Source organism: Aethina tumida, chromosome 1 (genome assembly GCF_024364675.1).
Source record: "Aethina tumida isolate Nest 87 chromosome 1, icAetTumi1.1, whole genome shotgun sequence".
Classification (NCBI taxonomy): Eukaryota; Metazoa; Arthropoda; class Insecta; order Coleoptera; family Nitidulidae; genus Aethina; species Aethina tumida.
Genome location: NC_065435.1, coordinates 714,921 through 728,687, shown reverse-complemented (window position 1 = coordinate 728,687; position 13,767 = coordinate 714,921). Strand labels below are relative to the sequence as shown.

The 13,767-nt window shown below is 30.2% G+C and overlaps 1 protein-coding gene across 1 annotated transcript in view; it reads left to right on the top strand.

Moving 5' to 3' along the window:
* LOC126264240 (probable WRKY transcription factor protein 1) overlaps positions 1-13,368 on the top strand; it is a 48,768-nt gene extending 35,400 nt beyond the window's left edge. Inside the window, exons 2-3 of the mRNA XM_049961131.1 lie at positions 8,169-8,272; positions 11,869-13,368. Of these exons, the coding sequence (XP_049817088.1) occupies positions 8,169-8,272; positions 11,869-12,690 (926 nt within the window). The 3' untranslated portion in view covers positions 12,691-13,368. The remainder of the gene's footprint in view (positions 1-8,168; positions 8,273-11,868) is intronic.
* The last annotated feature ends 399 nt before the right edge of the window (positions 13,369-13,767 follow it).

Sequence of the window (13,767 nt, the reverse complement as noted above, 5' to 3'; positions counted from 1 at the left end):
ACATACAAATGGGGATGACAAGAAATATAATGAGGGATCAATATTATCCAAAATTGAAATGAAGTTATTCTATATTTTTGCTCTTGTAAAACAGTAAACCATTTTTTGTTATTTTTTGTATAATTAATTGCAGACACCCACTTTTGTCTAGACAAGCCTAGTTCATAGAATAAAAAAATGTGAACTACTAACTACTTGTAAATATTGCTTTCCCGCCACTTTTATGAGGCAAAAAATCTAAGAATGGACTAATATAAATTCATTGATAATTATTAGTAACGAGAGTATTAGTTTTATCAAAAAAGGTCATTAACTTTGCTGACACTTTACCATGCAATTGATATGTAATTGTATTACTTGAATATAGATAAGACCTCCACAATTTTTACGCATAAATATGTCACACTGATAACTAATTAAATTGAATATTGTTATAGTTATTTGAGAAAAGTAACCGGGCACATTTTGCGCTCGCCACCACATTATCATAACGTGGTGGTGGTGGTGGTGGTGGTGATGGAGGTGTAGGGTAAAAAAAGTGTCGGCGCCGGCCATACATAAAGATAATTTATAGAATATTAGATAGAAAGTGTTAAAGTAGCGCCGCGGCGAGATACGAGTAGTAAAACGTAACGTTATCTAAACTAGAAAAGGGGATCTAGAATTAATGAGAAGAGTTGTAAAAGGGCGCAGCATGAACCACTGAATATGTCACTGACAACAGATATATATGTACTTAGTGTCATTTCTATGTAAAATAGATTTCTTATTCAAGTCATTCACATTTCGGGAATAATAATTCTTTCACTGTTATGTCTTCCTTCTCGAATCAATGCTTGTTTTGTATCTTCCACTTCTTATTTATTGGTCGGTCTACATTCCTCAAATGTCCTGCAATAACTCTCGACTAAACGATCATCTTTCTCCACTCACATCACATCATTTTTTTATTTACTAGTACCGTACCCAAGTACTAAAAATACATGTTACACATTTAATAAACATCTAAACAAAAACAAGGGGTTGGTCACAATTTTAGGCACCTTTTTTGATGGTGTTGGAAAAAAGTACAATAACCCCGCCTTACTGTTGGTTACAGTGTTATGCAATAAAGTATTTATTTTATTGTAGTGGCTTCCAACACATGTCACACATGTTCATCAACGAAACATGAATGAAATTAAGATTAAATATCTGCGTGAATGTGTCGGGTTTTTTTAAGATTCATAGAGAAATGGTGAGAAATCCTTTGAAATGTCTTCCAAAGTAAACAGCGATTCCTTTTGAAGATGGAGACAACAAATATTGTGCTTAATAAATCAACAACACGTTTTCAATCTATCTAAGGTGGTAAATCTATTTTGAATGCGGACCGAAATTAGATCAAACTATAAATCTGTAAGACAGATTTATTAGACTACGGCATTCACATTTATCATACATCAGGTTGACAATTCTGGATTTCTTTCAGATGTATTTTATTGGCTTCTTAATAAAAGGGAAAGGAATGCCAGCTTGTGACTGAATACATGTTTAACAATGACGTTAACATTATTCGTCTAATTAACGATCAATTAGTTTGGAAAAAGCCGAAGATTATTTACGGGTTCCCACTTGTTATACGTATTTGTGCTAATTAATCTGAAACTGACTGAAGTAGTCGAAATTTTACGACCTTTTAACAGCCCAGCGTTTGACTGGCTAACGTAATCCGGTCCATTTTATCAATAAACTACTAAATACGATGTTTTTAGTTGTTATTTATAAAATTGTTAGAGCAGCCAAAGCCTGGTTGGTGTTCCAAATAGCCATATTAAATATAAAACAAAATAATTATGTGCCATTTAACACTACCCACCAAGTTGGAATTTTCGCTCTGAATACAACAAGGGAGCCAGTCAAAGCGGAGGCTCACTTTATCTGCCCCGAGTTGGTAACATTTATATGACCCGAAACTGGCTTCTTGTCATTAGTCAAATCTCCACATTTACACTAGTTTCCTATCGTCCTCTTGCCGAACCACAATGCCAACATGCTTATGACTGTGGTGAAATTCATTTTTCATGCCCACCGGTCCCCGCTTTTTATGCCGCATCTCACAAAATGTTAATTAAAAATCAATGGACTTAGTAACTGTAAACGGTAATTTACAATCATTTTTTTTTTTTTATTCGTTGCACCTCCGTTTTTATTGCAATGGCCGAAGGTGTGGTCCAAAAATTCATCTTCAATCACTAATAATGTCTGTCGGAGACAATCCGATCGCTCCTTCTCTTTCCTCCCAAAGGCAATTAGTTTTATTGTTAATATTTATTTGTATGTAATAAAGTTTTTTGACCCAGTTCCATTGCATGTGCCAACTAATAAGATATTAATCTAAAATTACATAAATAGCCTCTAAAACGTAAATTATAGTGTGCAACAGATGTATCAACAGCACAGGATCTGCGAATTTAACATTAAATACGTATTTGTTTGAATTTAAACAGTTAAACGGGCCGCAAATTACACCAATGTGTCAAAACCATTTATATCTTTTAATAATATACACACAACTATAAACAACTATTTATTATATCATTTGTATTTTTAGAGAGTGTTGCCGCAATTAAATAGCTCATTAAAGGCAGCGATTTATAAAATCACATTTTACAGCATTTTATCATTAGCACCAAATTTACGCACGCACACACACACACACACACACACACACACACACACACACATACCAGAGATAGGAAACAAATCATAGACGCCAGCCCAATAAATAAACTAAGCCGTTTTATCTCGTAGAATATTGGAGACGATCCAGTACATACAAAAGGTGGTAATTAAAATGGTTGAAAATTGTCTTTTGCTATTGTGTAATCCACCTCTGTAACACACACAAATCATTAAAACTACAATGAACGCGTTCGCCTCAGGTCGACGTAAAAATCATAAAGCCCACGCTTCATGTTACACGTATTTTTTCAGCTACCGCGGCAATAAAAATTGTAATAAATTGTGCAACGCAATGTTTTCCTTTTTATCTCCGGCGACGATCGAGGAGATCATTTTTTTCTTTCTTGTCGTTCATATGTGACTTCATTAGCTTCGGCCGGGAGGATCATGAATGGACGGACGAAAACTGCGGAATTATGTAGATTGCGCATTAGTTTGTCTTTCGTTGTGTGCTATATGCACAAGTCGTAACACATTAATGTTTAATGTCAATGTCTCTAATTGGGATACATTCAATTATTTTTTTGACTCGAGAACTTAAATGTAACTTCGAGTGATTTAACTACTTTGTGGTTATTCCTGTTATTTAATTATGAATGCCATTTTTACGTCATGCTAAATACCTATAAGAGCTCTAAATAAGATACAAAAAGTTTATATTCTATTAACTTTTTTGCTTTTAAAATAATTTTAAATACAAGAGATTGTTTCAAAAAATCTAAATACAACATCCAATGTTTTACTTACTTTATATTTAATACTTTTCTTGAAATTTTTAATTTAAAATTCATTTAAAAATCATTAATTTCCATATTACATATACACATGTCATAATTCATTAATGATAAATAAATGCCTCTAATTGGGATACAAAAAAGCTACATTTAATTTTACGACTTAATGCTACTAAATAATAATAAATAAAGTAATATTTAATATTACTGTGAAAATTTTAGATGTATTGTTAATTTAAAATTCATTTAAAAATTATTAATTTTCATATTATATATGCACATGCCACAATACATTAATGATAAATGCCAATGTCTCCAATTAAGATGCAAAAAGGTTACCTTCAATTAAGTTTATGATTTAATGTTATTAAATATTTTTAAAACACAGGAAATTGTCTGAAAAGTTTTAAATATGACTTCTAATGCTTTAATTACTTTATATTAATTAATGCTACTAAAAATTTTTAAAACACAAGAAATTGTCTCAAAAAGTTTTAAAATAACTTCTAAAGTTTAACTACTTTCTACTTAATATTGCTGTTAATATATTTAAAATTATTTTCAATTTAGAATTCATCTAAAAATTATGAATTTTCATATTACATACATATTATATCTGTTATAAGACATTATGTTCAATATCAATGTCTCTAATTAGAATACAAAAAGGCTATAATCAAAATGAATTGTTTAACTTAATACCACTAAAAGTGTTAAAAGTGCAAGAAACTCTTAAAAAGTTCGAATATAACTTCTTATTATTTAAAATTAAAATTGTTAATTTAAAATCCATCTTAATGTTACGAATTTTGATTTAAGACCACCCTGATTGAGAAAGAGCGTAGAAATAGAACGTGTAACTGGTGTGTGTATGTCTGGTTAAGTATAAATGTAGTGTAAGTCTTTATATAATTCTGGAATGTTGGAAGTCTCTATTAAATAATACTAACGAATGTTAAATGAGGCGTACGTTTCCTAAGTAAGTATCATATTTACACTAACTGTGACTTGCATAAATATAAATCATGGTACCAAAACGACTGCAACATGTTCAAGATTAATAAAAATAAGACATCTATAATAAATTGTGCTTAATGCAACGTGCAGGTAGGACTGATATGTTAAATGTAGAACTAACCATCAATAGAGACCAATAAATGTATCAGATTACAACCGACATTTCGAATTCTGTAATACCTACCTAACTATTTATTTTAATATAAAGCTGTCACACGAGCCAAAATTTTTATATTCGTCACCTAACAAAACACGATTCGTTGTGAAAAAGCTCCATTCCCGCTGCGAATCGATTCTATTTATACACAGCAGTACCACAATAATTTTATTAATAATCTTTAAGACCAATTAAAACGTTAATTAATAGAATAAATCCATAAATATGATTTATGGATAATTAAACTGCATCTGTATCAAAAGCACAATCACACTCCGGGGCAATGAAAAATCTGTTCAATTTACCACGTTCCTGAAGAGAATAAATCTCCCGGGGAACCACAATTTCTATTACTTTTGATAGAAATATGAACCATTAAATGTTACAAATGGCCCAAATTTATTTTGTTTCTGTTCAGCTTCGCCTCACCTCTCTGTACCCAACCAAGTGTTTTTCTAAAGGCACACGAAAGTGACTATTGAAAAATACTATTTATTACACACCCCCACTAACCTAACACTAAGATCTTTTGTTACTTTATCTGATTGTTGGACCTAATGGTTATTTGACTTTACGGTCACGTTCTGATAGCAAATTATTATTATATTATATTAGTAGAAGTGATCTTGCAAACCTGGCGTTAAATATTGGTTTATTTGGTTTCGCGACAAGCTTCCGCATTGGCTGCCAATCAAATACTTAAGTCTTAACACTATTAAATGTCAATGCTTGGAGATCTACATTCGAAATAAATAAACTAGTTTATATATTTTTATTTCCATGAAAGAAATGTACCTGCAGATTTGTACAAGCACTCCACCTGATACCGGAGTCACGAACCCGGTCAACATGAAATCGTCTCGAGTTATTGAAAAATATGAATCGTGCCCGATATGACAAATTGGCATTTTTTTGCGCACACGTCCACCGCCATTGTTTTAGGTCATGACTAGAAAACATCTGAGAAGGGCATGCAAGTGAATCACTTGCATACGTAAATATATGACGTATGTAAAAGTAACAAAACGTCAGATTATCGTTTATCAGTATTAGAATGAAAATGTTTATTAACATAAATTAAAATGTGGTCGGGTAGGCTTGGATTACCATTGCCACTTATATCGAGTGCCCACATCCCACTTGTCCTATCAAAACAGCAAATGCTCGTAATCGCTGATAAAGACAATACTATGGTTATTAAACGTCAACCGATTTAATGTATTGCTCAAAGCTCGTCCAACAATAAGAAGAAAGCTGAAAGACTGAAAGGCGTTAACAACAGCAAGTGCACCACTCAATTTACACACACACACACACACACACACACACACACACACACACACACACACACACACACACACACACACACACACACACGTACATACATTACGTATGTGTATACTGCTCAGAAGTAAGAATTTCACGTTTTATTTGCTTCATTTCTAAAGTGTATTTGTATAAGTAAATTTTGAGTAAATAGACTAGATCCTTCGATGATAAAAATATAATCATTTCATTGTACTTAATATTTTAATTTCAATAGTTGTCGATTGTGGAAAGTATTTTCCACAAGTACTTTTATTTCCTATTGTCATTTCTATAATCATAAAATATAAAGTGAGTCAAATCAATAAGTTTAATCTATCAGATCAACCCATGCTACTAAACTCAATTTGAAGATCATATTAGAGATGATTTGATTAATTACAAATTGTAATTACATTAATTACATTTAAAACTACGTTATTAAATATTTTTAATACACAAGAAATTGTCTATTTAATATTACTGTTAAAATTTTAAAACTATATTTAATATAAAATTCATTTAAAAATTATTAATTTTTATATTACATATGCACATGACACAATCCATTAATGATAAATGTCAATACCTCCAATTAAAATACAAAATGCTACCTTCAATTAATTTTATGACTTAATGCTACTAAACATTTTTCAAACACAAAAATTTGAAATATAACTTCTTATACTTAGCTTCATTGCTTAATATTGCTGTTAAAAATTTTAAAACTATTTTTATTTAAAATAAATTTATTTATTTATTTAACATTGCTGTTACAATTTTAAAACTATGTTTAATTTAAAATTCAGTTAAAATGTAAATTAATATAATGTAATGTTCTCGTTACATATGCACAAGTCATAACATGTTAAATGTCAATATCTCTAATTAGGATACAATATTTCATTCATTTCATTCAATTAATTTTATGATTTAATCCGATTCAAAAATTGTTAAAACACAAACAATGTCCCAAAAAATTTAAATATAATTTCTACTTTTTATTTAAAATTGCTGTCAATATTTTTAAAACTATTTTTAATTTAAATTTATGAATTTTCATATTACATACGCATATATTGTAATACATTAAGGTTCAATGTCAATGTCTCTAATTAAAATACAAAAAGGTCGATTAATTTTCGACTGAAAATATAAAATAATTGTAAAATAATAAATATAAAAATAAAGTATAAAATTAATATAAAATATATTCTTTTGTTTTTTGTTACCACTTTGCCATCGTTCTTTTCAGTATATTTGTCGTGTCTTAATTATTAAACAAATTCATTGAATTTTTATAAATAAAAAATGTTTTTTAAAATTTTATTTTATTATTTATTATGTTTTATTTAATTTTTTATATTATTTATTTATTTGGTATTATAAACATCTAAATATTCATTATCTAATAGAATTACTAAATACTAGTAATTAATAAATAAAATAAAATTTTGTTTATTATAAATATTTCATTACTTAAATTGTTCATTAATTTTGTTGATTTAAAATAAATTAATCTTGACTTAATTATCAAACAAAGCTATTTAATTTTTATAGAGAGTATTTTTTAAATTTTTATTTTGTAAAAAATGGTAATATAATTTAAAATAATTAAAAAAGTAATTTGAAATATTTTATTTATTATATTTTATTGAATATTTTATATTATTTACTTATTTAATATTATAAAATATGTGACAATATTTTATTAATTATATTGTTTATTATTTTTATTTTATATTGTGAGAAAATGAATTTTTTTTTTTTTTTTTGAAATGTTGGAAAAATCTTGTTAGCTGTTAAATTAATTAAATACTAATAAGTAATATAAATATTTTAAGTTATTTAAAACTATTTATATTAATTCAAAATAAAAATAAATAAATCCTATAAATTACACCACATTACTTTTGAGCATCTTTGTAGATGTTTGTAGAATATAAAGCGAGACAAATCAATAAGTTTAATCCGAGCGAGCAACCAATGCGACTGAAATCAATTTAAAGATCATATTAGAGATTGATTCGCTGCATTATCGTTTTGCATAATTTTCCATAATAATTCGAAAAAAAAACTGACAAATTGCTGCATAATTCTAACGCATAATGTATTAGACAATATTTAAATTCATAACGTCTGAGATTTAAATAACCGATACTCTATTGCAGGTTATAAATTTATTGTGACGTAGGATGATGGATTTTAATTAGCCTTTTTTATTGTTCCAGCCATTCTACAGAGAACTGCTGTTGGTAAAGGACAGATGAGGATTCAAGGAGTTGCCACGTGTCAGTATTTATGTATGGATAGTTGCGGATTGCTATATGGTTCTGTAAGTAAACTTTTATTTGTTTTATTTTTAAACGCTAGTCTAAATAAGCACGGACATTTAAATTTGCTATTTTTTTTTCCATCTGGTGTGAATAAGGCTTTTGAATGAATGTGTACTGCCAATGGAAACGATTCTATTTTTGTACCAAGCACTCGGTTTCATCTACATGTATAAAGGTATAATCTTCTTAGGGCCATAAACATGTACAGATAAAGATTCTACAGGTCCATATTACAAATCAGTAAATAAGATCTAAAAAAGATTATCACTACCCAGTTATTGTTGGTTGAAGAATAGATAGATATTCACAGTACCAACGCACACATACCTTATTGGTGTGACGTTACAATTTTTTTAAGTGAATAAATTGATCTCACAATCAGTTGTAAAACACAAGGAATATCTACGGAAGAATTTTAAATGAGAATGGTAGTGGCCACGCCTTATTGTTAGTTTGAATTACATTTGAGGGTGTACTGGCGGCTAAAGAGGACCGAAACAATAAACATTCGTTTAAAATGTGTCTGTATAAAAGTGTGTGCCCTTATATGGAGCCTAAGATGACTTCGTACAGACAATGTTAACAGACATCATACAATAGATATAAACTGTTTCTCGAATTATATTCTAACTTACAATTAGTGACAAAGTGTACAATAAATTTGAAACTTTCCCGTTTCTTGTTTATTATCAAATTACATAAATTTTGTATTGTTCTTAATTAATACACACTCACACACATATATTCCATTTATGTGTCAACCTGTCTGTTTTTTCTTTAATTCTGTTATGTACAATCTTTTAAATTTCGTTCACACCATTATAAATTTTGTTGTTTACGTATATTTTGGTGCAAGCCACGAAGACATTTCCTTTCACTTCTGCGGTCTGAGAAAAAAATCTCGTCTGCTAATGTTGCCAAAGACAATGTCACTCGTCAAAACGTGCCAAACTGTTACAAATTAAGCCACTCATTGGGCTAGTTCACTATTTATTTACCCATCGAGCAAACTTACAATGTTGCACCAATTAAAATAAACCGTTTTCAAGAAATTAAATACCCCGACAGTTGCAAATATGCACTCGTACAAGTAAAATATCCAAAGGAAAAAGTATTTTTTTAAATCGAATTAGGACAATTCATCCTCAATTACGTGCAGTAGTTCCTCATAATTAAATAGAGCAATGTGCCTTATGTTTATGCGGGATACAAATTGCTTCTACTGCTGTTTATTTTTGTATAGCAATTGTGGTTATATTCTAAAAGTTGGCGCTGAAAATTTTACGGTAATGGTATTTATCAGGGAATTTATAACGCTCGATATTATATAAGAAGACGTTTTACAAAAAACCTGTGACTTGTGTCACATAAATATTTCGTTGTGGAGATTTACGATGTTTTATTGCATTTAAAAAAGGTGCCATATGCCCTTGTTGTTTGTTTATCAACCCTCCGCTTATTAATTGATGTTTATTAAAATCAGAGTCATATTATGGCCCACATGTGTGTTTTTTTTTTAATTGGTCGGGCCCTAATCAATAATTTACATTCCGTATAACGAAATCTTAATCGTAAACAATTAATATTTAATGAATTTAATCTCGTAAATTTTAAAATGCCAGTGTGGCCCAAATGTACATTTGTATGTGTATAATTTCTCGGTTAACGATTATTTCTGTTTAATTGCTTCCAAATATTGTAATTGTACATAAAACGTAAACATAATTTACATAAAACACCCATGAAATCAGATAATTGATAAAGAGCATCATCTCTGTTAATTAACTCGTACCAGTAAATTTTGTCAAAATTAATACACGGCAGTCCGGATGCCTGAAGTGTGCCTGAAATAACTTTCTAATAAAACATTTTCGATATTGAGTAATTTTGGAATCAGACATAACCGATAATTAAATCGTCTGCTCCAAATATTTGAAACTCGAAAAGTCCGTGTTACATAATAAAATATGAATTAAGTTCTGGCAGACCGAACAGTTTGCCAAGTTATTTCAAAAAGTAAAAAGGATGCGTGTAGACGTTACCTCAACATTACTTAATATACTTGACTTAATTTATTTGACGCGTTGATGCTTTAAAACAATTTCCTTGTGTTCAAATATCCTGCTACATTTGCGAAAAGAGCGAAAAGATAAAATGGCAATTGTAGGGAATTTTTGAACGGAGGTACGGTGCGTTGGGAATACTGGCCTAATGGTTGTTTTATGTATGTTATGTAGGTATATCGTATGTTAGTTTTCATCAACTTCTTATACAGTACTACATGGTATCGGAGAGAGAATTTAATCCGCTTAACGAGATGCTTGTCTATCTCATAAAGTACATACTCCAGATCTACATATTTATCTTTTAACACGTCGTTACCAATGCCGTACGGATTGCTAAAAATACATAAATAAAAAATACTCACACAAGTCTAAAACACCACACACAGTTTATATTGTTTAATTTATTCATTTTATTTATTTCTGTTGGTAAACAGTTTGAATTAAAATAATAGGTTTAGAAGGAACAGGAATTCCGCCATAAAATCATATGATAATCACTTATTTAATGAAGTGAATTGGCGATTGACGAGATGGAACAACAATATTAAATGCACGTAACCAAATAATCGTGTCTAGGAAAACATATTTATAAATACACACACACACACACACACACAAGTCTAAAGATATTTATGTAAACCTTTAAATTCTGCTTCAGACTTTTATGCAAATAAATTATGCATTTATTTATTTAAAGTAAGTCACATATGACGCAGCATCACCTGAAATGAATTTTAAATTTACCAAAAGTATTTTTAATGAGGAATATACCCTCAACGACTGCTTATAACTTCTCTATATCTGTTGGGCATAGACAAAATAAGGTGGTCAATATCATTTTGAGATATTTGAGTCCCTTATGTTTGCAAAAGCTTTTTAAATCTAAAATTGTTGGGAATTTTGTTCGTTTGTGGACAAATTATTCTTCTCTTTAATGGTTACTGTGTCTTTAAAAAATCATTTCGAGAAACGATATCAGTTCTACTATCATTAATGGTATCACCTGAAACTATTATTAGAGTTCTCTTGTGTGTAATTTTGAGTAAGCTTATCCACTTACTTTTGGTTTTATTTACGAATTAAGCTTCCAGTAGTTAAATGTGATGGCTCAGGTGTTGTTAGTAAAGTTTGCCATCGAGCAGTTAATGTTAAATATCTATCCTGAATTGTTGTTATATGCATCCACGACTTAGATGCTGTGCATCCGGACCACCAGTTTCTCTAAAGCTCCTCCACAACCGACTAATGATACTTTGGGAAACATTAAATCTCTCAGTCACCACAATTTGCCTTAAGCTGATTGTGCTTGATGCTGTTCAACTGCTTTATTACATTAAAAGTTAAATGATGTTGTTCCATCGTGAACACGATTAATAATTTTGACACAATAGACACTTTACAGTCCGGAAGAATAGGGAAGAAATAATTCCCATAAACTTTTCTTTTCATATAAAAAATAACAAGAACAAGTTGTAAGTTTTGTTGTGTTTGCAGAGTAATAAGTAATGTAATGTTTTGTATTGTTTCAGTTGGAGTTTGGAGATGATTGTGTCTTCAACGAAACAATGGAGCAGCACAACTACAACACGTACTCGTCGACTAAGTACTCGAACGAGCGAAAAACGTTGTACCTGGCATTAAACAGACGAGGGCAGCCGCGAAAAGTGGTGCTGAGGGCGCGACATCAGCTGGGCAAGCTGTCGTCGTACACGCGCGCCCTCCTGAGACACGTCAGTCTCGACAGGAGCGAGGAGATCCACGCCAGACACCACAGACATTGTCCGACGACGGCCGTTCACCAATCGCATTACCAATCGCCGACCAGATCGCACGACCCGCCGCGTTGCAGGAAACGAAAGAAACGCAAAAAGAAGAAACGAAAATGTCCAGAGGACGAATTCGATCCCGAATTGTGCCAAAAAAGACAGAGTGTATCGAATAATAGCCAGCAGGAGAAAGCAGCACACCGCGTGCTCAAGTGCGATGACAAAGACAATAAAGACAATGATGAGTGCCAAAGAGACGTAACTAAAAGGAAACATAAGAATAATAATAATAATAATAATAATAATAATAATAAATCATTAGTGAGTGTTTTAAATAAGAAGAAGAAGAAGAACCGGAAGGGTGTGAGAAAAAGACTGGAAATGGAGACTACAAGTACTGAAGCCACCATGACAATTACTTCAACTGTGACTTCTCCACCGGAGGAAGTCACACCGGATGAAGATTACGGTGTTGATTCATCGACTCATATCGACTGGGAGGACTCGACTGCTCTTCCCGACATACCTATGGCAGTCTCCGACGCTACTAGGCTCACAGCTGAAACCCATATCGACTCTGACTGACTAGAAACAACTCTACTCCCCCTTCCTATTATTTATTACTTCTATTTATTGTATGTAAATGTAAATAATTAACTATGTAAGTCAATATACCTCACCATTGATTAAGACTTTTCTTTGCATCATTCACTCTCACGTTGCTTGTAAATTGTCAATTTCAAGTTCAATTAGCTAAATCATTTAATACAATTATTCGACACCGAACTTGAAAATGATCACAATTTACATAATTATTCGAATCTCATCACGTCATGCTTTTTTATGTATTTAGTAACCGCCCTTCGGATGCGTTATTTTTCAGGCTTCATATATATATATTTATATATATATGTATATTATTAGTTCAATTATTATTATAATTATTATTATTATTATTATTGTAGTGCAGGTCTTTTATGTAATGAAAAATTGTTATCACTTTTGAACGTGTTCCAAGAAGGGTCGGATTGGTGATAATTTTGCTTAAAAAAAACTTTTATTAGAACTGTTTAGAATAGGTCATTTTATATATTTTTGCGTATATGTAAGCAAAATTATGACAAAGATTTTATAGATTGGAGTCGAGTGTACATAATTACAAAAAAATGTATAATAAAATGTTATCAATATCAAACAGTATTATCAATAACAAAATTTTAGATAGTTTTATGTAAAATTTAAATAAAATCGTGAAAGATTTAATAGTGCTTAATTATTAGATTTAAAATAATGATTATGAGAAAGAGAAATTACATAAGGTAAGTAAAATTTTCATTATTAATCATTATATTTAAAATACATCTTTATTGTTTATTCAAATTATTAATAATCACAAAGCAATAAAAAGATTTTTTTTTGTTAGATGCAATAAAATTCGAAATAATAGATCATAAATCATTATTGGCAATTATCTACAACAATGTTAAAATTTAACTTGTAACAGATGGGATTAACAAACAAGATTAATCTATATTTATATATTTATTTATATTTGTGCATGTTCTTAACTATTATAAAAAAGCCATTCAAGTTACATTTTTTTTACAACTTAAAATAACTGAACATTGAAAACGAAAGTGCATACCAGTCCTCAGATCCCCA